Source organism: Ambystoma mexicanum, chromosome 5q (assembly GCF_040938575.1).
Source record: "Ambystoma mexicanum isolate Mex_15411 chromosome 5q, UKY_AmexF1_1, whole genome shotgun sequence".
Classification (NCBI taxonomy): domain Eukaryota; kingdom Metazoa; phylum Chordata; class Amphibia; order Caudata; family Ambystomatidae; genus Ambystoma; species Ambystoma mexicanum.
The window spans coordinates 712,802,644-712,827,016 of NC_090933.1; the positions used below are offsets into that span (position 1 = coordinate 712,802,644).

A 24,373-nucleotide genomic window follows, 5' to 3' on the forward strand; every position below is an offset into this window, starting at 1 on the left:
CAGTTGTTTTTCTCTTTTTATGCATACAATGTTTCACTTCATCAATGGTTGTGCCACCTAACCAGGTGAATGGGCCTGTGTAACTTCTGTTCAACATTAAGTCATTGCACTTTTTCTGTACGAGGGAAAAGGGCCTCACATCTGACAGTCTCACAATGTTGCCCACCGGTGGCCTCATGCTCTGCGCTCCTCCTTACCTCCTTACCTCCTTACCGCATACCGGGTCCGGCTTCCTCAAGTGAGGACTTACCGGGCCATCCCAACCTTGGAGGACCCAGTAATTCCTTGTTCGAGGAACCCAGACCCGGTACATCCCCATTCCAATTCGAGCCCCCATAGGGCTCAATGGGAATGGGGAAAGAGCTAACAACGGGCCTGTTAATAACCCAACTCCTCCATCCCCACAATTATGTCTCGCTTGGATTATGGAATGTGCAAGCACTCTGCAACACAACCTCTTTCATCACAGACTACCTCTGATTGTATAACTCCTATCTCCATTATGACTATCACAGAACCATGGAAACCCCATGACACTTCCACACGTATAGATGTCAGTGCTGCCTCATGTGCCTTATTCAACTGACCTCAACTAGTGAAAAAAGGTGAGGGGGTAGGCCCCATGATCAGCAAGACTTGCCCACACGTCCCCTATTCCCCTCTGACCTTTTTGCATCTTCATTTGATTACATTATATGTCAACTCATTGTGTCTTCCCTTCCTACTATGCCCCTCATCGACTGACCACTGGCACTCTCATATAATTCTTCCCTGTAATTTGCCTCACTCTTGAGTCCTTCCCGCTGAGGCCAAAATTATCCTGTACAGTGATTTCAATATTTCTAAAATCCTAATTGTCAATAACCAGGACCTTGATTTGATCCTAACTGACTACGTCCTGGTTGCCTTCAAAACTAGCTTACACAAACTAAAGACCAGTCTCTTGATCTAATTATCCTTTGTGTATGCTCCACTCTTCTTCTCCTGCATCACTGATTCCATTTCCTGCTGATCACTCCCTCCACATGTCTGTCACTGTCCTCCCTCCTCCTTTCCTCTTCATCCTGCACAAGTAAAAACGAATTCGAACTCGTTTCTATGGCTCCATGTCTAGCTAAAGTCAATTCTTCACTTCATAGCTCTCCCTGCACGTTAGCTGTATTAAGCATGCATTCATGCTCTTTAACTCTGCATTGCCTCTTCCTTTGAGTACATTTTTCTCCTTACTCTTTCCCTCCCTCTTATGCATGCCCCTAGAATTGATTTACTCATCAATTCTACCAATTGAAGACAACCATGCAACTCTGTCTGTGATTATGCCATGTATCAAAGTGGTCTGTTCTCCTTGACTTCTGTAAGGAATCCATTCTTCTACAAGCCTGGACTCCGCTGTGTCAAGTTACTACGCCAGCCTCACCTCATCTATTACACATAATCCTCAAAAATGTTCCTCCACTCTCCAGGCAATGTTTACACCCAGCATAGCTTTCCTTTTCTCCCTTTCTCTCAGTCAACAGTCTCCTCTAAAATCTCAAAAATGAGATATGCTGAGTGCCCTCGTAAGCCTGCTTTACATCTCTCCTTCACCTAACAAACCCAAACCCATATTCCTTTTTCTCTACTATCATTCTTTCTCTCTCTCGCTTTCTCTCTTGCTCTTTCTCTCGCTCTCTCAACCTCTATTGAGCAGGCACTGTTTTAACTCTTCAACTGTTCACATCTCACTCATAGTGCCTTAGGAGCCACTGCATTGTAGGATTAAAAAACGATGTGTTTTCATGTATATACCTTAAAAATCAAAAGCAAATCAACTATTCAAAAATAAAAAATACTTTTGTTTTAAGGAAACACTAATACAAGAAAAGTGTGTTTCGGATTGTTTGTACTCATGTATTTTTCATGGAATGAGCACTGTACCATCTTGAAGAGCATCGACAATAACAATATGATTCTAACCCATCACCTGTGTGCGCAATGAGAAACAGGAGGTCCCCTTTTTGCTAATGATTATTTAGGGAAGAGATAGTTTAAGGAAGAGATGAAACATCCCTTCCCAATATCATAACCGTTGAGAACGGGAAAACAAGTCCTCCCTCGTATTTTGTCTGGTTAAAGTGGGGTCGACCTTCAAGAAAGGACCCTAGTTTATTGTCTGAAGGATGTGTGGACCCAGAATCACCTAGCAACACCCTATATTTCCAAAATACATACAACGTAAGCAATCATGGATGGAATTGCTAGTGTTGGCACAGCAGCAATAACTCCTACCTACAGCATAAAAGCAAAAATACTGTTTCATCTCACCCTTAACACCCTGACACTTGCTCCTAACAGCTGGCATCAACAATATGTTGCTGTTGCCTACAAATCACAGGATCTAGCCTACAAAGTCTCGTGTCATTAAAATAATAAACAAAAATGGGTACACAGAAGCAACCTTTGCTATTACTTGTGTATGAAATGTTGCCTCTTTTTAAAACAGAAAATGGTTGCTTACGTATTTTTCTAATTATTGTTTTCTCCTCTGTGGTCATGAGATATAGCACTGCTTGCGTCACAGTTTCAAACTGTTTATGTGCCCATCCTACAGAATTCTATGTAACTGATGTTACCAAAATCACAAAGTGGGGTACTGATTTATTTTTAAACTAGAATGGATAAAAGAATTACACAACATAAAGGGCCTGACTTAAACATGCTATTGTCAATGGGAAATTCCGATTTAAAAAAGTTTTGTAAATCAGGCCCAGAGTATCTTTCTGCATTGTTATACAGGAGGATACAAAAATCCATGCAAAAGAGGAATGTGGCAACATATCCTTAATAACAACATGCACTGGAGAAACTATACGTACACATTGATTTGTTTGATGATTAACACAAAAGCGCTTTTTAAATCTCTCATAACTAAACATAACTCGAGAAGAGAATTTTCAAATTACCTTTTTTGCTCCCTGTTCTTCTTCCACTCCATCCCCTATAACAACGTACACCACTTTCCTTCCAAATCTTTGAATTATTCGCTCAAAGCAACTCTCCTTTCCTGAAACAAATTTGAGACAATTAGAATGAAAAAAGATTTTTACTGTGGCAAATTGTGACCATACCTTTTATGTATTACTGTGCAAAGCATATTCTGTTATTGAGCAATGTTTTTATATTAGTAAATCAAGCTCCATGTACAATTCACTCTCACCTTGATCTTGACTTAATTTCATGTTTAGTGTGGCAACATATATCCCCCACATCTGTTTAATATTAGGATAATCAATGTATGTTTTTGCCTTGTAGAGATTCCAGGATACTTATAAAAAGAAACTTGTCATCAGAAGAATGAGATACAATTCATCATACTGATCTTCTCTCTTTACAATTGTCCTTTCCATGGCACGGTAACAATTAATCGGGCATAGCTTATATTGTGTTGCATAGTGTAGTTAAAATGTAAGTACCATCTTTTCAAGGAAGAACAAAAGTACACATTACAGAAAGGTCTAAAAATGTGTCATTTCCTGAATGTGCTATTTGTAATGTGTTGCAGCCACTAGACTTTGAAAAACGTCTGAAAAAGTGACTCATAAACAAAACAGGCTAATTTAGGAATCAATGTTTTGTTTAATTAAAGTCAATTGAAAACAAAGGTGGTCCCCAAGCTTTATGCAGCGGAGGACTTGTCTACAAGAACCAAAAATAGTCTGCCTACATAAATCTCACTGTTTCTCACACATCTGCAGACATTTATATAGTCAAATATGTATATGTTTAATTGTGAATAGTAATAGACAATCTAGTCACAATCCTGCTTGTCAGTCACTGCATTACAACCCTCTTGACGTCAAATAATTTCTAAATTACACATACGTTTACACTTACAACTGATTCAATGGACTTTGTTTTCCTTAAAATCACCACCACATGCTAGAATCAGAAAATTGTTGCATGTCTCACATTTAATATGCAAATATGGTGCTGTGGGGTGTTAGAATGTGTGTAGTTTAAAGTAAGCTTATCAAGCATTGCATCTGAATACTGCAGGTGTTGATTAGGGAATTAGTGTTAAGGATTCGGAATGCACAACATTTCTGCTCACCCACCCAACCTTGTGAAAGTGTTTTCGGATATTCTGATACAAGAAACAGTGTTCCTCACCAATTGTTTTTAAGATTGGGTGCCAATGGCATGAGATTATTTTCCTGTACTATGTAGTCAAAGGTGAGGGGTTGCATGGGATTTACATTCCCATATTTTTCTTTGGGAGTAGAAATGACACAATTATCTTTCTCTCATTTCCCAGTCCTTATTAAAAAGCTATGCATTTCAGAGAACACAAATTGTGAAACAAATATTCACTAGACATGTGTATGGACATCTTCATGTCACAACCTCATGTTAACTATTTCGATGAAAACATTTTGGGGACAATTTAATGAGATTATAATGTACAAAGAATTGTACACAACCTGCACAGATTTGCAATCTGTATCACTATTTCCATTGGCCTGCCTCACAGTCAGAAACAGGTATAGAATATACACTCCAATCTTAATTGGATGTTCATATTTGTATATTTTTTAACATGAGCAAAGGTGGGGGTTGTTTCACTCCTACACTTTCAAATGGAAAATCAAATCATTTGTATTAAAAAATGCATGGTAGTAACCTACCATCTCGACAAAACATGAGACTCTCGTATGCCCCAGCCCAATCACATGCCTAGATATGCAACATGAAAAGTGTGACAAATTTAAAGTTATGAACATTCATAATTATATTAATTTGTACTCACTTCATATTTGCAGTGATTGAATAGAGGTGATCATCCGCTTAAAAGGCGCTCTTCAGTTTTTCTCTAAGTCATATGTTTACAGAACTATGAGCAACATTTATTTCTGTATGTAAAAATGTAACAGATGGATGCATTTAAACATACAGAATAGATCTTGTGCTTCAGCACAATGACTCATGTGAGTAAGTCGTGGTACCTGCTTCAGGCAGGAAATGAGATGATGAGTCCTCTTTGTTTCTCTGCCCTATTGCCAGCGGATGGCTGGCTTTATGACACTGCAATGTTCAAAGGTTAAACACTAAAAATGTGTGATGGGCAACTATAAAAAGAAACAGGCTTTTACCAGCAAATGCTGATCTCCACAAACATTGCAAATCTAAGATTATTGGTATTTTAAACACATGTTTTATAATTCTCTTAAAAGGTGTTCCCAAGGGTGAATGATAGTTTGCTCTGAGGTGCAACTTTGGTTAAGTGAAATCAGCACTACTAGAGCTGTGATGGACAGTAAGGGCCTCATTACGAGGCAGGCACTCCTGTAATGAAGGGTGCCAGTACGGGATCGGCACCGTTCATTACGTGACGCCTGATTATGAGGTCACCTAGGGGGACCCGGAACAGACATCTGGTAAAACCAGACGTCTTTTACGGGTCCCGCAAGGGGACCAAGTAGCTAATAACCGGGCCGTTATTAACCGGCCCGTTATTAGCTCCATCGCCATTCCCATTGAGCCCTATGGGGGCTCAATGGGAATGCGGAATGGTTTTGTGCATGAGGAATTACCGGGTCCTCCTAGGTCGGAATGACCCGGTAATTCCTCATTCACAGAACCCGGTACTGGAACCCAGTATGGAGGCCCTAAGTGTTATTCAAGTCATTGCAAAAATAAAACATTCCCATTTCCCTTCATTTGCATTGTAAGATATTATTTAAACTATACCATATTATTATAACCTTGTACAATGATCTAAAAGTTGTTGGAGAAAGAACTAAAATGTTACATTAGTGAAAACTTTGAATGCAGCTATCATGCCTTTTGGCTTGTCTTGATGTATAGTAGGGAAACTGCATAAGCACACCAGTGAGAATATTTGTCAACATCCTATCACTTAACCTTTGGAATTTTAAAATGAATGTCTCTATAACACCAGGTGTGTCCTCATACTAGCTTGATCATATTTCTGACCCGCTCTGGCCTCTTCTCACTTTTAAAGATGGAGTTCCATTTTCAGCAGGTGCTTTCGGCATCTCCTGTGTTCACTTTGTATTGGTTACAATACAGTCTTTGGGTGAAATAAACTCAAGGGCCAGTATGGTTCCTGGGACGGTTTAGCTCGTGGTAAAATCTGCACACTGTGTCGGGTGCTGTCTCTTAGGTTCACCAGTGATGACCTGTGTCCCACAGGTTCACCCTATTGGTAGCAATGGAAACATATAACATAAGTGAATCAGGGAAAGGCACTATTCTGACACCACTCACTTTGAATTCAGGCAGTCCTCATTGGCTTGGGTATTCTGCAGATTCATCTGCCTCACATTTTAAAGAAACAGCGTAGTTTGCAGTTTTTAGCATCAGTTTGCGTTGGGGAAAGAGTTTTGGGTTCCATTTATCTTCAAAGCCATACTGACCCATACATATATTAATAAAATAGATACAGCATTTTAAACTATGCCACAGACATTACGGCCAGGCTATGAGATATTATGTTGACCCTTTTAACAAACGTAGACATGCTTTGCATGTGAATTCTCTGCGTATTTGCTTGCATGCAATTATTATATATACACCACTTGCTTGGAATTGTATTACATCATAGTTTTCCACAGTTTCCCCTCCTCCAACCCTTTTCTTAAAATGTTGTGCAGTTTACGAGCCATTGCTTCTTAACACTGCATACAACTCAGAAATTGTATTTAATTACTACAATTTAGTGTGCAGTGTTAAGCAATAGTTAAACATTTGAATTAGAAAAAGAAAAAAAAAACATTCTTCATACTTCTGCATGTGAAACATTTCCGAATGTCAGTTATGAAATTGTTGCCTACTGCCTATATCTTGGCTGTCTACAGGTAATAACTCAGAAAAGAGAATGTTTCTTTTCATATGGATACTTATGAAATTGAGGAAAAATGTTTTCAGTAAAATACTAATTTGTTGTATGCCTGCTAAGTGAAGTCTGCATTAGTTATGAGCATTTGCAACGGTTGCTATATATGTTCAGGCAATTTTGGGACAGCTGCAGCAAAAGTATGCACTCACTTTCACTGTTGTTAGATTATAAATCATGTTCCGTCTGTCATCGAAATCCATGTTCCACCCACTTTAATGTACTAACTGAAAAAATGGCAAACAGAAAAGCAGGCTTTTGCAAAAACAAAGTTCCCATTCAGAGAACCAGTTGCCGATTTCTGCAGTATATAGTGTGCAGGTACTTTCTTCTCGTTGTCTTCAACAGCTCTTCATTTTAAATATCTCAAGATACCAGGAACAATAGTTTTACAGAGATTGTAATTATTTCACATTCTCTCTCAAGTAATATTGCTTATGCCAAGTAGTTTGCAATAACATCTGGTAATTGTATAGCATGTTGCCACATTACTGGTGTAAAGTCCATTATCGGGTCAGAGAACATAAAGCTTGGCCTAGGGGACAGTTTGACTCACACATGGAATAAGTCATACCTTAGTCATGCATAGGAGATATTAGTTATTTATAAAAGGATTGCAACATTTCTATTGGCATATTTTAGGGAGTAATTTACATGGGCAAAATAATACCTTAGTAATGGGTAGGAGTTATTAGTTATTCATGAAAGGATTACAAGTCCCCAGAACAAGAAAAGGTCGGTTTTCTGAGGAGCATTCTATGCAGTTCTGTGTGTGCCAATGGCACCTCTAAATGAGGAAAAGGTAGAAGCCCAAACACACTATCTTTATCTGTATTCACAAAACGTCAAAGTTGTCTTCGAAACATTTTAAAATACCATGTAAGTTACTCCTGAACATAACAAGTCTAAGTTTTGGATGTGAGGTGTGAAAGTGAAAGAACGTGTATGTAAATGTATCGGACATGCAGTGTTAGATGGCATGCGTGGTGGAAACAATATTTTGTAGTGAGATAGCAAAGTTTATGAAAATATTTTTAAGTGTTCATTGTATTATCTTTCTGTCTGTAAGTTATGCCATCGGTGCAGGTGTCCCTTTTTTGTGACTCAGCTTTAACCTACACCAAAATCACAATTTCTAAGGGCTGGGCTATTTCGTGGAGGGAAACTGCCTTCCCAATTTAAGCTTTAATACAATCTCATTTTAAACGCCTTTTTTCTACACATGGGAAAGGTGTCTATGGCTTAAACATGTTCAACACATTTCATTATTTCCAAAAAAGAACAATATTTCATCTTTGATGAACCATAGTCGGAACAGTAAATTTTAAAAAACGGAGTGCTCTATGAGTGGTGTAAGTAATCAACATCAATGGTTACCCCTGTACAATGTCAACACTGTGTGTTTCGGCCTCACAAGAGTAGATTCATTGAAGCTCTCTCTACTATGGATGGCCTTCATCAGGATGAACTTATTACATTTGACCAGAGGATTTGACCAGAGGATGGGGACATCGATGTGTTCAATTCATGGTTTGTAACTCAAAATATAGTTAACGATCTCCAAACAATAACAAATACAACTGTAGTATGCATACTAGCCCTCAATATTATAAGTGCTGGTTTGATATAGTGAACTCAAATAATGTGCAAAGCCATTCCTTGATAATGGTAGCTTATTCCTTTCTATCAAACAACTAATGCAGCTCTCATCAGGTGAACACTCGATTGTACAACAAAATTACAAACAATAAAAGCGAACCCTAATTATTTCTAGCACAAATATGTATTATGCGGGCCATGAAAGATAATTTATCATTTATAGTACCTTTTTGTTTCCACTAGGCTGATCAGTGTGATATTTAATTGGTGAGGCCTGCAATTATGGTAGTGCTTGTGTCACTCCAGTGATCCAACTACTCGTCTACTGAAGCAAAAATAATAAGTTAGCATGTCCCAATATAGTGAACTAAGATACCTCGCCTCATGTGAGTGTGAAAATCACAACTTCTGTCACTGATGCTTTTGCAGCATTAGATCTAAAGAGAATTTGTAAACACTTCTGAGCTATGGGTTGGAATATTTTCAGAATGTGTAACCATACTGTTCCATAAATGGAATGGAATTAAATGTTTAAGCCTCTTGTCTCTCCTGATTCTTCTGAAGATATCCCAACTTAAAGCACTTTATGTCTGATATCAATTGTATAGTGAATTTCAACCAAACCACATCTAAGTCAACAACCATGCAGTCCAACATTAATATATCACCATTATGGCTACATTGTTTTACACTCCAACACGCCCTCTGAAACCAAAATAACTGTTATTCACCCTTCATGTAAGCAAATTCAATGTGCAAATCAGCGCATGTCTGGGTATTGATAAGGCTTAAGCAGTACATTTTTATATACTAAATAGTTAATAAAGATTGTAATCACAAACATGGAACACCATCATCTCATTTTTGGAGGATGTATACAAGGGTATACTTTTACCCTCGTATACATCCTCCAATTTAGCAACATTGAAAAAGGTTTTGTAAGCACCAATTCTTTTCATTATGATTTCTTTTTTAAAACAGTTGGGCACCTATTTACGATGGGAATGTAACATGGAAATCTCTTCATCTCAAAAAGCCACTCTAATGTGTTATATAGTACTTTTTTTCCAGCCATTCATTTAAATAAATCATGTTTAAATAATCCAAAATGACCATAAGCATGTTCTCTTTCTGCCATTGTCTGGTCTAAATCATGGAGGTAGTATAGTACTACAGGGACATTTTGTTTTATCTATTTATTTATTTATTTATTTGTTTGTTTGTTTATTTATTTATTTAGATAGTGCACAGACAGAGAAGAGGAGAGAGTGGCTGGGAAAGTTCTAGTTCAAATAAATAAATAGGTGTTTTAGCGATCTTGCAGAAGATGGGACCAGCACAGTCTGCTGCAGCAAAATCTATGAAGTGTAGGGTGTGGTGGTGGTCTGATGGGAGTAACAGCAGAGTATGGTGCTGCTCCAGGAGCAGTGGGGCTTTAGTGACTCAAGAGGATCATCATTTGATCAGACACAATGGAGTGCCACATAAGGGTTGCTTTACCTCACATCCTCCCATGACCATCTAGCAGGTGATAGTGGGGGGGGGGGCTCTAGCTCTGTCGACAGTGGTTCTGAATCATTGAGGATACCATAGTTGGATATTCATTAAACATGTGTCCCACTTTGTAAGTAAGCTTTTTTTCAAACACATGCCTCTTAACATGTGTCACCCCTGTCATGCGCTATATTCTGCAAGGATTTAACTTGCTCCCTGATCCTATGCAGAACTGCCCGAATGGGGAACACTATATAGCCACAGGAACATGCCAGCAATGTTGCAAAGGTAGTCTAGCTTATTTCTGGAGTGTTCCAATTGTAGTTATTGGCATTTATGGACCACAGTAGAAAAGTATTGTATTCATTTTCATTTACTAAATTAATATGAACATGTATCTAATACAGGATTTCTGCCCAAATTCTTTTTTTGTGTATAATTATTGTTCACAAACCTGCACAATTGCTCCAAAATCTAAGATATTGGAATATAAACATGGCAGTGGAAGCATGCACTTTTAAGTCCATTCACTTAATATTCAATAACATTATCTGGTGAAGAAAGTTTACACTTGTATTATACTTTTTCAACATGTGTAGGGGGTTATCCAGTCTAAATTCCAAATTCTCAAGCAAGTCTGTAATGAAGGTCAAGATTCTAAATTCATGAGGCATGTAAATTACTTTTAGTTCTACATGTATTTCACAATTTGTGGATCCCAAAGGGTAAATCCAAACTTTTGTATTATTCTTAGTACAGAGATATAGTAAGATCAAATAGATTACAAAGAGGAGCAATGCCCCAAGGATGTTAAATGGTGTGGTAGATTTTAAGGTTTGCTTTTGATGAGTTCAGACCTTCTTCCTGTGGGATGTTTTTACCCATGCATCCAAGCCCTACCATAAAACTGTGCAGTACTGGCATGGAAAACATCAGATTGGCCAGAAGTCCCCAGAGAGTGCACAGGGAAAACATGAAGAATAGGCTGCCACCCATGTTTGCCTATGTTGTGAGCACAGGAGGGCACTGCCTAAACCACCATTGGGCTACACACACAGTAGCCTGAAACCATTGGGAATGGCAATGCTGATTGCCAAAAAGCAACTCAGAACTGTGGGGAATTAATTTTCTTAATCCCGAAAATGGTTGCATTACCAGTACTCACCACTATCAGAAAGCTGGCGTTTTAAAACCACCAGACTTTTGTGTAAAACTGAACAAATGAAACGAAACCAGACCAAGGAAAGACTTGCTAAGAGGTAGATACAATGTAAAACTATATTCTGAAATGACTTGAAGGAAGTAATTATTTAATTTATAGGTAAAAATTGTCAGTTTGATTTGAATGTAGAAAACTGGGAACAAAAAGTGACATTTAGCTGAAACCTGGCTTAATGAAACTGAATTCTGCCTGACAACTACCCCCGACAGGAGTTGAAACTGGATCAACAGCCACTCTTCCCAGGCCTAGCTGCATCCTGCCGCCCCTTGCCAAAAGGAGTTGTCACCTCTCTGATTAGATTAGGGGTGGAGCACCTGGGAACTGGAAGGGACAGAACAATGCAACTTCCTTGACTCAGGCAAATGATATATTGGGGGGCGTTGTAAAATAGCTTCCTCTTGGGAGAAACTGGGGGGCAGCTGTGCCTCTGTGAACAAGCTGGCTTGGGGGAAGTGGATAAACCAGTTATTCCACCCTGTGATGTGGGAAGCCACACCCCTTTTTGACCAGAGCATAATTTTAAAAAGAGAGATAACTCATAGTGCAGACTTGTCAGAATTATATAAGTAATATCATTATTTTTGTGATTTTTCGGTGCACATTTTAAGAGGCGTTAGGACCCTGTGGTGTGTTCTGGGGGTTGCTAGCGGAAAATAGGGTCTCACTCCAAATGTATGCATGTTAAAAATCTGACACTTTATCATCTGTAACCCATATCCCTGGTGCACATTTATGTAAAATCTGGAAAGGTTTAGAGGTCGTTATCTGGATGAAAAGGGGAGAATTCTGTCATCAGTGGACACGACATCGTACAAAGACAGGGATCGGATGGTTTGGTGCTTACAGAAAATATGTTAACTGGACCTATAATATTAGAAAAATGGTACATAGATAAATATGTATTTGGGTCAGAAATAGATTTGTGTGCAATCTGACAAGGGGAGGTTCCTCTGACCATAAAACCTACAGCATCACTCTGACTCACATTTCCTTCCCCCAATCAAGGGAGAGAGGAGGAATTGGCCAAAGATAAGTGAGAGGGGAAGGTTTAGTTATGACCAACGCACACACCCACTTTCCAAAGCACATAAAAAGAGACTGCTGGGACAGGTAGAGACATTCAATTCCATTTGCTGCGGAGCATGCTGACCGACGACTTCACATCCAGAGATCCAGACTTCAAATCTATCAATCTCCAGAACCTGTAGCAGAAATTAACTCCAGAATTTGTAGCAGAGAGGCCTGAATCCACCAGCTGAATCCTCTTCAGCAGGCCTCAAAACTAACCACGCTATTCAACAGCCGGGCGAGCTGTTTGAAGTTTTGCCGAGAATTTTTGCAAGAACCTCTAGCAGTACCCAGAAAGCAGTGTTACATCCAGAATCCAGAGAGGCTAGACCAGCAGAGCAGAGCTGACCCAGATCGCTATGAGCAGAACCGATGCCTGATTGACCCGCTGAGCAGACAGAACCGCAGCCGGACGTGTTGACCAGATCCGTGACGAGGCATAGTTCAAATTTATATTGTGAGTACCTAGCAGAACTGTGCAGAACCAATCTCTTAGTTAAAATAATCTAATCCAAACTATTTTAACCTAAGTAGAACTGCCTCCTAGAAATAGTGTCATCTGTCATTTTTAAAGCTGCACAACTGTCACCTGTCAATTCTGCAGCTGCAAGCTGTCACCTGTCATTTTGAGTTTTACTTTAAATCCGAAAATCTACCTTTATTAAATCATCCGTATCTCCGGAACCGTTTGTGCTAGGAACGAGATTTAACTTTCATCTGAAAGCTTAGAATCTAGAACCGACTTATACTTTTACCGCAATTTGCGATTTTGGCTCAATTTCTCCACTTGTCAAAATAGCAGCTCCATTCTTTCTTTTGTTAAAATCCGTTTGCAACTTGGTAATAACTCCTAGAGCATTGTTAAAGTGAGCCTGAACTAATATAAAGTACCCAGAACCTCTAGAGGGATTAAAAGCAATTTTAGCACCTTTTCACTCCCTTGCAAACCACATTAAAGTAATTCGCCTGTGTTTAAAACTCATCCCTGCTTTCTCTAAGTTTGCTGGGGGAACTGGAACTGTGTATTGCATTATAAAGTGTGATTTGTTGGGATTCTTGAAGACTGTGTGCTCTCCTTCCATTTCTTGTATTGCATAGGGGGGGAGTGACTTGTCAAAAGAAAAAGTGATCATATTACCTTTTGCTAAAATCATAACAAGTTATTTCTGTACTGCATTTTATTCCACCTTTCATTTCCTTGAAACCATTAAGCATTTTCAGCTACCTCATCCTCTACACTACTCCGGAGTAATCAAACCAGTGTACCCCTGTAACATTATCCATTGTTGATCACGGTCGTATTCTGAAGTGTGATATCAATTATCAATTTGTTTATAAAGTGTGATAGATATATATTGTTGAATTGTCCAAATAAACCTTTTAATTTGCAAAACAAACCTACTTCTTGGCTCAGTGGGGTCAGGGGGATTCTAAGAGCGGGGTGTTATACAAGGTTTGTCATCCAGAGTACTGAACTGGATACAAAAATACATCAATAAGGGTTTTCCTCAGCATCCCAGACTAGGCATTGACTTAGCTGTAGTGTTGATTGAATATCGCTTACATTCCACAACCTACAGTACTACATTTTAGCTTTTCTATTCTGGAAAACATGCTATAAAATGATCCTTTGGCCAGGATATTTCAAAGTTCCTTAAAGGCAAACTTCAGCCTTACCTCAACTCCCATCCCTCTATGATAAAAGCATGTATAGTGAGGGGCTTTGACTTACTAAGCTCACTTGTTTTTACATCATTGTGCTTGCATATCAAACATTAACCAGATTGCTTGATGCTATGTTTCTTTGGGGTGTACGCATCTCCAAAATATGAACATTTTGATACTGAGTAATCCACAAAAATACTTCGAAGAACTTGTATGTGATCCAGATAATACTGTTGCGGGAAATAGGGCTCAGTGCCAATGTCTGTGGATGGGTCATTTGATTCCGGCTATTTGCACACTTTGTGGATGCGCTTGCAAATGTATCTTTGTTTGATACTTTCCTGCCTTTGTATCACAGGCACTGGTCATAATTCACAAACATTTCCTCACTTGCATGTGGGCTAATAGACAAATGTCCTAGTTCACAAAGCGTTTTTCAATGGGTGCATCTCATTGAAAAATGCTCTGTGAATCAGGGCTAAATTCTGCAAATTCAAAGCCTTGTGCGACCCATTCAGAGCACAGAATTACCATTGACTTAATGGCGTTCGCAAGGGTCACATTACATGAAATAAATAAATCACAAAACTTTAATAAGGAGATTTATAGTAGGAACATAATTCGAAAGAATGAATGCAGGATTATTGTTTAATGTCACTCCGAGAATATAGTGATGTGTACACAATAGATACATATAGGTAGCTTGGAAAGATGTCTAAATACATAAACACAAATATTACAGCAATGTTCATTCGTAACACATTAGGGCAGCAAACAAACGAGGCCTACACTGCTATGCACATATGTATGGTAATAATGAACCACTAGTTCTATGCAATTCTGATGTAAAAACAGGTTTACAACAAATCCATATGAACTCATTAACAAGTTTTGGCTACTATGACTACTACTTCAAGGATTAAATCTTCACTAGGACAAAAAAGAAAATTTTAGGATACAAAGAAAATTTGCAAACAGTTGGACAACTAAACCACACACTAGTTGTAAAGCTCTGTGCTACAGGATACTAGCACAAATCAAATGGTAGCCACTTGCAACATGTGGACAGAGGTGGGCCATTGGAGTGCCTGCATTTGATCAAAAAGCCTTCTGATTACCATTTGGATTTTCTTTGATCTCTTGCATCCAAGTGGCTGTTTACCCTGCATCTGGTCTTACAAATTTGAAGCTGGATGCAAGGGGAAAAGCATAATACCACACAAAGAAGCTCTCACATCTTACACGGCAGGTTTCTATTTCTTGTTTATATGCATCAGGGACGTCATTTCACCAAAATGCCAGGGCTAGCGGAAGTGACATCACATGACCCTTAGCCCCCCTGATGACATCAGAGGAAGTGATGTCATTTGACCCAACCCTGAAGTGACATCATGGGAAGTCGAAGGAACAGGACCTTTCGCCCCTTTGACAAAACAGGAAGGGGCATCACTTAGCATTGTTCCTAAATACACAACAAAAAATATTGTTCCAATATCACTATAATGTGATATACATTTCATACAAGAATGGATCACTATGAGTATCGTTAATATAGGCCCATATTACCAAATTACTGTGAATGCAAGCAGACTTCCAAGGCCAAATGATAATGATGTGTTATTATAAAGCACTTATGCTTAAGAACTTTAAACTTTATATAGAACAAATATACATACAATATCACCCAAACTGTTTTGGTACTCATTTATCAACCCCAGAAGGATGAAAGGCTGTGTTGAGGTGTTTAAGAATTGACTAAATCAGGGACTCACCCTGTGAAGGGCGCCTGAATTAAACCTTTAATGAGTCTAGCAATTATTGTATAGAATTCCAGAAAGACAAATTATTTGTTATTCCTATTCTTTCTTATTTAGGGTCACTCCTCAAAGTGTTACAAACTTAGTGTTTTTTAAGAGGCCTGAACAAGAAAGCCAGGCACTCCAGAAAAAAAGAGCCACATGGCACTGACCACAGCCAGCCCAGGAGCTTATGTTAAAAAAAAGAAGAAACTTTCTTTTTTTAGGGGTAGCAAATGAGACCACAGGGGTAGCAAGGGAGAAAGAGAAAAGGAAATATAAACATTGCATTTTCAATGTCTGTGCATAGACAGCACATAGTCATTTTTGCAGTACAAAATGACTTTGCATGGACTTTGCACTGCAAAAATACACTTTTCAGCAGTGCAAAGTTACTTTGAACCGTGCAAAAAATTCCATTAACCATGCCCTTAATATTGAATCACTGTCTCATCACCTGGTGGTGTTCAGGAAATGGAGAGAGCAGAACTGGATTTACCTGAATGTAGAAGAACTGGGTATCAAACTCACTAATGCACAATTCCTTATAACAGAACAGTTGAAAGGTTATGGTTTCATGTGTCTGTGAATTGTTCTGTCCCTAAAGTAGTACCTCGGGCAAAGAGCCTCACCCTACAATCTCAAATATCAATATTAAAGAAAATCAAGCAACTATAGCCGAGTAAAAGTGGGAAGAAACTGAATTTGTTTTTGTTCTACAATTTCAATGCACTCATTGCTCCATACATAACTTCTGTATTGTATTACTACTTTATTTGTCCAAATATACATTAAAAGATATGTATGGTTTATTATTTGACTCTGCTGCAAGGGCCAGAGCTATATCATTTAAACGAAATCAATCAGGGGGACCAATAACGCACATTCTCCTAGAGCTTGTGACTCCCAATGAGTTTTTGAACTCAGCTAAAGGTTCCTGTCATGCATGTTTTAGCATAGTTCTCCTTCAAACATGGGAAGTAAGTTAAGAAATGTGAATGAGATAAGACAAAGGAACTCACGTGGAAAATATCAAGTACAATTAGGGTGTCTTATTGATTGATGAGCAAAATGACATAGATGTGGGCAACTCGCAGCAACCACCCTTCTACAGGTTTGTATACATTCACGTCACTTTTGTTTGGGTTCAATGCATGGAGGGAGGGATATGGCAGGAAATCCACTATGAACATTTCCCCACTCCACTCAGGGATCCCAAAAACTTTTCCACCAGCGTCAGTATCTTGATGCGGTTGGAAAGAATGGAATCCCGCTTTGTTCGCTGTGCAAAGAGTAGGCGGACTCTATAGGAATCTGCTGTAATGTGCCTGCAGAGTTTAAATTGGATTCACCACATGATTTGGTGTTAGGCACAGAAACCTGTGGTACAGTCATGGAACTCTTCTATGACTTCATTTACAGAGATTTCATTGATATTAATTGGTTACTACAAATGCCATAGAACGCTCAAACCAGGATTGTTATCATTGCGATATCAGTAGAAGTTTTCTGTATTAAATAATTGCAAGAAAGACTGACAATGCCTGCTCTATGCCAGTGTGGATCATTTGACTTCGAATACATGCAACAATATTATCATGAACCCCATTGCAAGATGTTTAGCCTTGATAGATCACCTGCCATCTCTCAGGAGTGTTACCTATCCGAAAGGAGATTATTTTTTTTTAATGCAAAATGATTTTATTAACACCTTAATTAAAAACTCTGCATAAATACAGCAATTGCACCTGTCCATTTCGTTACGCTGCTGCAGTACATCCATTGGCTAATCTTGCCTGTCAAAGCTCCGCATTAACGAATGCATGACCGAAACAGCTGCTCCGAGCATGGCCAATTGCTATGCATATTAATATTCAGTCGAATTGGCCAAGAAACAAAATGGATGCTTTTGAAAGAGTGGTTTGCTACTAAAACAAATATTTTTCTTTCATACACTCATGGGTTTGACACAGTTTATAATAGCTAAACAGTGTGCCAATAATTTGGATGTGCTTGTGATAAACAATTTAAGCATGAAGTCAAATGTAAAGCAACAGTAACACTAAAGTCAGATAAACAGTTACTGGCCAAGCGCTGAAACTGTTTGTCTTTTCAATGTTGTTTCCCCTATTTGTTTTATATTCCAGTGAATTGCCAGATAACATTTCCTTTCACAACCAACGCAAAATGGGATAATAATGCAATCATAAAATGGTGTACTCACCCATCACAATTTATACTGTGATATTATCTATCTATCAATCTGCCAATCTATACACACGTATTCCTGGCGCAGTAATTATCCCATGCTATCCAAATCATAATTAGGTGATATTTTAAAAATAGGAAATATTTAAAATGCCACATCCTTTTACTGTTTTCAACATACTCATAATGGGGGCCATAGTGTACACCAACCATAAGGAAAACCTCATAAGATGTACCTAACACATTAAACAGTAAGTCAGCATTTTAAACCGCCACTCAAAGTTCTCAGATTATAAATATGTAGATATAACTGCCAAAAGTGTTGTCTAGTAGTGTTTCAATTAGGTCCCCAACAACCTTTCTGGTGGTATGCTGGCTTCTGTCGCATGGCCTCAATTCGACCCCAAACTGTTCTATGTACAGAAAATAATGTTTGAGGGTTATCTTACTCTGTCATTCTTGTTGTGTGCTACATTAATGCTCCACATAAAACAAGAAAGTGGAGCCATGGAGGTCAACTCGGGCAGACATGGAAAGAAAAGCGAAATTAAGCAGGGAAACATGGCCTCGGGGTGAGAAGAGCTGAAGAGTTAACACGCACAGAGGTAGCCCGCAAAAAGAATGACACAGGAAGATGACCCTGGTCCATTTGGGATACCCCAGCATCGATAAATGTTCTCTGTTAACTATCCACCTGTACGTTGGAGGTAGGTTTGTGGAAGATAGTATTGAACTAATAATGAAACTGACTGATGTTACTGTAGAATTGACTTCATATCATATTTTTTTAGTAGTGGAAAGTAATAGCTAGCTGTCATCTGCTTGAAACTATGAAAAGGGAGGTAGGACTATCATGATAGCCAAAAAACACTGCAGGTTGTTGTAAAAAAAAAAGAATCTGGCAGCAAGTATACTTTTATTATGCTAGCTCCATATTTTTCTCTACATGGTTTGAAGACCACATGGTTCCTTTCTTCAGGCAGTATTGTAATATGGAATACGCCTAATAAAGGTAACATTGCTGCAGTATACCCTGTGTTTTCTCCCAGGTTCCTGAACTATAAATAACAGGTCACCACAAGGCAGCCAATAGGGGGAAGAGTATTAGGGTGAGGTTGTGGATAGGTATGGGGAATTAGGAACACTGGAAAGAGGGTTAGGGTAACACACCCTTTAGATGTTACACCACAGGACAGTTCCTTGTATCTCTTCCCTATGGATGTTACACCACAGGACTCGGTTACCCCACTGAGCCACTCTTATTTACGACCCAGTACAACACCTTGATATAAAGCCAATTGGAACACTTAGGCTAGCGACATACAATGGTAGTTTTGAAATATTGCAACAAGCAAGCACATAAACCACAGACAACATCAAGAAGACAAACTACAAATGTCACAGCCTATATCAGGATAAACAAGTTAACTGTGAACACACGGATTGCAGAGACAGTTGACAAACAAAGCAAGCAAGCATGAAGAGCATAGCATCCTGTATCTTGTATAGCTGAATGCTAACTCCCATGACACACTGAGCCTTCAGCTAATTGTCTGTGCAAGATGCCATGAGAACATGACTCGTTTAAACGAGTGAACTCTGTTAACTGCACAGAGCTGAACAGTTGTCATAGATACATGTGTGACATGCCATGGGAGCTGCTCTCTCTTTTTCTCCTACACTCACTTTCTTACTCCTAGACGATATCTCATGCCTGCAGTTCCCACAATTTTACAACCTCAGGGTTGTTTACCTTGCAGATATTTGGGTGAGGATTATAAACGAGTCAAGTCTAGTTGGTTCCCAGGCTTGTCCATCTAATTCTGAAATATTGCATTTTGATCAGAAGTCAGGTTTTGTTAGATAAATACTGTAATGTGATTTGCTCATCATATATCTCACCAGGACACTGACATTCAAACCATTTCTCTATGCAAAATGACTTCCTTTACCCATTTCAAAGGTGAGTAACCTCTGCATATTGTTGGCAGTAAACTCCACTGTCACCACGTCCCCTCCCTGCTGCAGATTAACCTCCTTAATATCAGGAAAATCTGCCCCACCTCAATTTCAATTCTACCAAAACCCTGATTCTCAAAATGGTTCTAAGTTAACTTGACTGCAGTGCCGGTGTCCTCCTGCACCTACAAATCTACTCCTTCTTATCCCTCAACAAAATACTCAACTTCACCATCCAAGCCTTCTATAGTTTCTCACACTCCTCTTCCACCTCCAAACACAACGATCATGTCAGGTGGCTATCAATATAAAACCAGGCCCTCTTCAAATTTAATTTCCTCATCTTCAAAGCGTTGCAAGACTTGTCTCCATACTATCTCACCAAAACGATTGTCTGCTATTCTCTTCTGCACCATCTCAGTACCCTCTGCAATCACCCTATGCTTCCTTTGTCCTCATTGCTCCACACCACTAAAACTCCCTGCCTCCACATGACAAAACTACCCTACCATTCACACTTTGTAATTTACACTAAAACTCCACCTCCTCGACCCTGATGGAGCACCCTCTACTTACTCTCACATTACCCTTCCTTCCTGTTTACCTAGTGCAAAGCTCCACTGTAAAAACTAGTCTGTCAATGCACAGTTTCTTCAAAGCACTGTCTGTCAGATGTCTTGTCCTGCCCCTGATCTCCGAACAGTGTACCCTCCATCATACTCTGTCACTTGCTTACTAGCTGCCCTCTTACGTGATTCACGACTGCCCTGGTGACAGTACATTTCTGTTTTGCAAATGTGTCTTACCGCAAAACAACAAATAAATACAAATGCATGTGATAAACAGTTGAGACAATGGAAAATGCCTCTGCTCACACGTTCTTGGACTATCCAAGACAAGACTTTCACTGGTTGGAACCCGAACTAATGTACCTGGATTGGTTCAAGAACCAAATCAAGGTTATCTTTGTCATAAAAGTTCAATCACTGACAAATAATCAAAAAATCGAAGTGTGTAATAGATTAATTACAATTCCTGCAAAAGTTGATGTTAATAAATTGCTACTTTTGCTACCACTTAGCTTACAATTTTGTACGTAACATGTGAAATATTTATTACTCAGGGTACACCCCTGTTAGAAACACATGGCATTGATAAAGGTCACATAGCACTATCTGTTTAACTCTGGCTCTGCAACATTTCCCAATCTCAAGGATAGTGACAACGTTATGTGACATTTACAACGATACCTATGCAGAGTACATTTGTTTAAATACAGCACGATGTTTAGTTATTTTAAAGGAAATACAAATACTGATGTGTGGAAAGTATTAAGACAGTGGTATTGCTAAGGAAGCACGTTTATGAAAATCATTACACAACAACGGCTATGTAAACACTGTCCGGCACTTTGACACCTTGAAGACATGTGTGCATGTCTAATTTGTAAATGTCTGTATTTCACAATCCCCAATGTCAGATCGATAGTTGAAAGGTAAAATGTTAGGTGCAGATAGGCCAGAAATTGTGAGAATTCATACAATATTCTTGAAGTATTAAATGAAGAACTCATACACAATTGATTCAGTATGTTTTGTTGTCATTGCAAAGTTTTCATTGACATTTACACCAAAATTCTATGACACTACAGGAGGCGAATTAGGTATTTCCTCTTAGAGTGAGGAAACACAAACTCTACACCTCTCTTTTTATCAATATATTCAACTATTGGGCACTACAATCTGTAGGGTTAATATGAACTGAATGAGCTATTTATAAATGTAAAAATAGATATTACAAACTTCTACATATCAGAGACAGAATATGCTTATTCAAATTATTCCTCATTCTTAGTTCCCTACAAATAACTTGCTGTCCCTACAGAATATCTCTTTTAACCCTCACTCAGAGGGTTGACCCCAAGACCCAAATAGAACAAAAATGGGCCTGTACAACTACATAGTCATTTTTATTGTGTATCTTTTAGCTCTTAGCAATACGAATTAATAGTGAGACACATATTGAATAAGATCATTATTCATATGGTATTGCTCTTTGTTGATAAGTCACACTAAATGGAAGCAATAATAATAAATTAACAGTCAGATTGACTTCCAGTATTAGTGTGTACCTATTTTTAGTAGGTCAGTAAAGGCAGTGAGAGAGGACAGGGCGAGATTTCTCTTTTATCCCCTAAAGTTGACAGGCGATGCACCAGCGCACCACCAGTGCGAGGAACATCTAAGTGAGGGAGAAAAGAGATATTCTGCAGGGACAGCGAGTTATTTGTAGGGAACTAAGATAGAGGAATAATTTGAATAAACATATTCTTTCTCTGTTATGTTATAACTACAAATGGGTTGAGACAGGGTCGCTAATCCATTGACTTTAGTGTTGATTAACTAAACTTCTACATTTGCGATTGTATTATTATGAAAAGAGACCTTGGACTTTGAGGACGAAGTCGGATGTTTAAAGTGTGACATGAGAAAGAACAAGCTCTTGCACAAAGAGCCAATGCAACTGGCAAGTTGTCAAAATCTTCATTTGAAATAATATATCAAATGGAGGTGATTCGAACTTTCCACTCAAGAAATATTGTGCATTGACGATATATGGGATAAGTACACGTCATCATTGGCCTTACCATTGAAATCACTACCAATGGGGTGGGTGCTTTCTATTGCTTATACCTTTGTAAGTAACGGTTTTAATGGCATTTATGGCCATATTGCCAGCATCCTGGTTTTGTAAAAAATGTTTATAAAATTGTGTTGTTAAAGTGGTGTTAATGGTTTTACCACCACGTTACTGCACCAACATGCTCAGAATTTAGCTAATCTCACAATAATGCCCCTCATCTCTTTGGATACAGCGACTCTTTTGCTCTGTAGCTGTAAAAGCTATTGTTGTATCTATGTGTGCATGTTTTAAAGTATGTATGAATATATATAGGTAATGCATGTATGTATATATGGAATTGGTATGGTATTGTTGATTATTTATATAGCACCTATACACAGGCAAGTGTTTCAAAGCGCTCATGGAGGGTGGGATATGGGGAAAAAACAGTCGCGCAGAGCCCTTGAAATTCTGAGATGAAAATAGTCTGCACGGGCAGAGTAAGTGAGTAAAAATACATTTAACAGTTTGGGAGACAGCAAATAGGCCTACCGACAATTCTGCAGTTTTAACAGTGCAATTAAGGGGTGAAGACAAGGGAGAACAGACATACAATCCTCAGGCATGTTGCCTAACGATCGAGCACGTGCACAGAGGATCACAGGGGGTATTCATAAAGCACACATTTAACCTAGTAGCAATAGAGCACTAACCATGGATGGGCGTGGCAATGAGTGGCAAAATGTTCTGAGATTATAAAGTAGTGCAGTAGGGAGGGAACGCAGGGTGAAGATAGTCAGCCTGGTGAGGTAATGCTCAAGCACTAAAGTGCCTTCGCTATATCTTTGCAAACCAATTCTACTGGGAACAATAACATGTTATAAGAAAATGTACTTTTTTTAGTTTTACATTGTATTGTATTTTTAGATTGGTTATGTTTTTCGTTTTTTTTACTCTATAAATAGTTTGATGCACCGGAGCAATCAGAGAAACTTGGACATGGGTTAAATAGATAACAGGACATGTTCTGTAGGTGCCTATTTTGAAGGATACGTTTGGGGGAATGAAATGGGCTTTTTAGGATTTGTATGAATTAATCTGAGAGCAAAGTATTACCCTAACAGACAAAGGTGATCTGAGGTTGTCTATGTCAGATGTTCCATTTGCAAAAAAGGTATCTCTTTCTGCCTTTGTTACATTGTTGTGGATTGAGCACTGTATTTTGGAATAAAAGGTTTCAATATGTTTTCTCTACGTTTGATCTTTCTTCTTGCAAATGCCTAAAAGAGACTGTGGCTGTAAATGCATGAAAGCCAAGCTGTCTCTTTAGAGCAGTTACTGCAGCATGGAGAGAGGGGTATATGTCGTTTTAAAAATTAGATTATTTTAAACACTCAGCCAAATAATTAAATGTTTGATCTTGAAGGGCTTCTCTTTGGGTGTTTTCTGATTCACCAGTGCCCATGATATACCATGCACTTTTCTGTTCTGACCTTGAATAAGCTATTTATTTATCACAGGATCTCGATTCCGGGTTCTAGTGAAACCATGTAATGCATCTTGGACTTGTTTTAACTGTACCCCTCTGTTTTTGCATGCTCGGTCCCTTCTCCAGCACAAATTTGCACTGCTACGTGTTCTCTTTCTTGGCTCCCTCTCCTGCCAGCTCTGGGAGCTCTGCTATGGGTTCCTGTGTGAGATTGTTTTATCTCCTTCCTCCCTTCCACCTGCTCTCAGTGCTTTTTCCACCTAACCGGCTGTGTGTTACCTTGCCTGTCTCCCTCTCTTGCACCACTTTGTGTTCCTGTGCTTGGTGCCCTTTCTTGCCCCAATGTGGGTGTGCTT

The 24,373-nt window shown here is 38.8% G+C and overlaps 1 protein-coding gene across 13 annotated transcripts in view; it reads right to left on the reverse strand.

Moving 5' to 3' along the window:
- Positions 1-24,373, reverse strand: part of EYA1 (EYA transcriptional coactivator and phosphatase 1) — a 395,631-nt gene that overhangs the window by 42,335 nt on the left and 328,923 nt on the right. For all 13 annotated transcript variants that reach the window (XM_069621198.1, XM_069621199.1, XM_069621197.1 and 10 more), the window contains one exon: positions 2,943-3,043. In XM_069621198.1, coding sequence (XP_069477299.1) covers positions 2,943-3,043 — 101 coding nt within the window. The remainder of the gene's footprint in view (positions 1-2,942; positions 3,044-24,373) is intronic.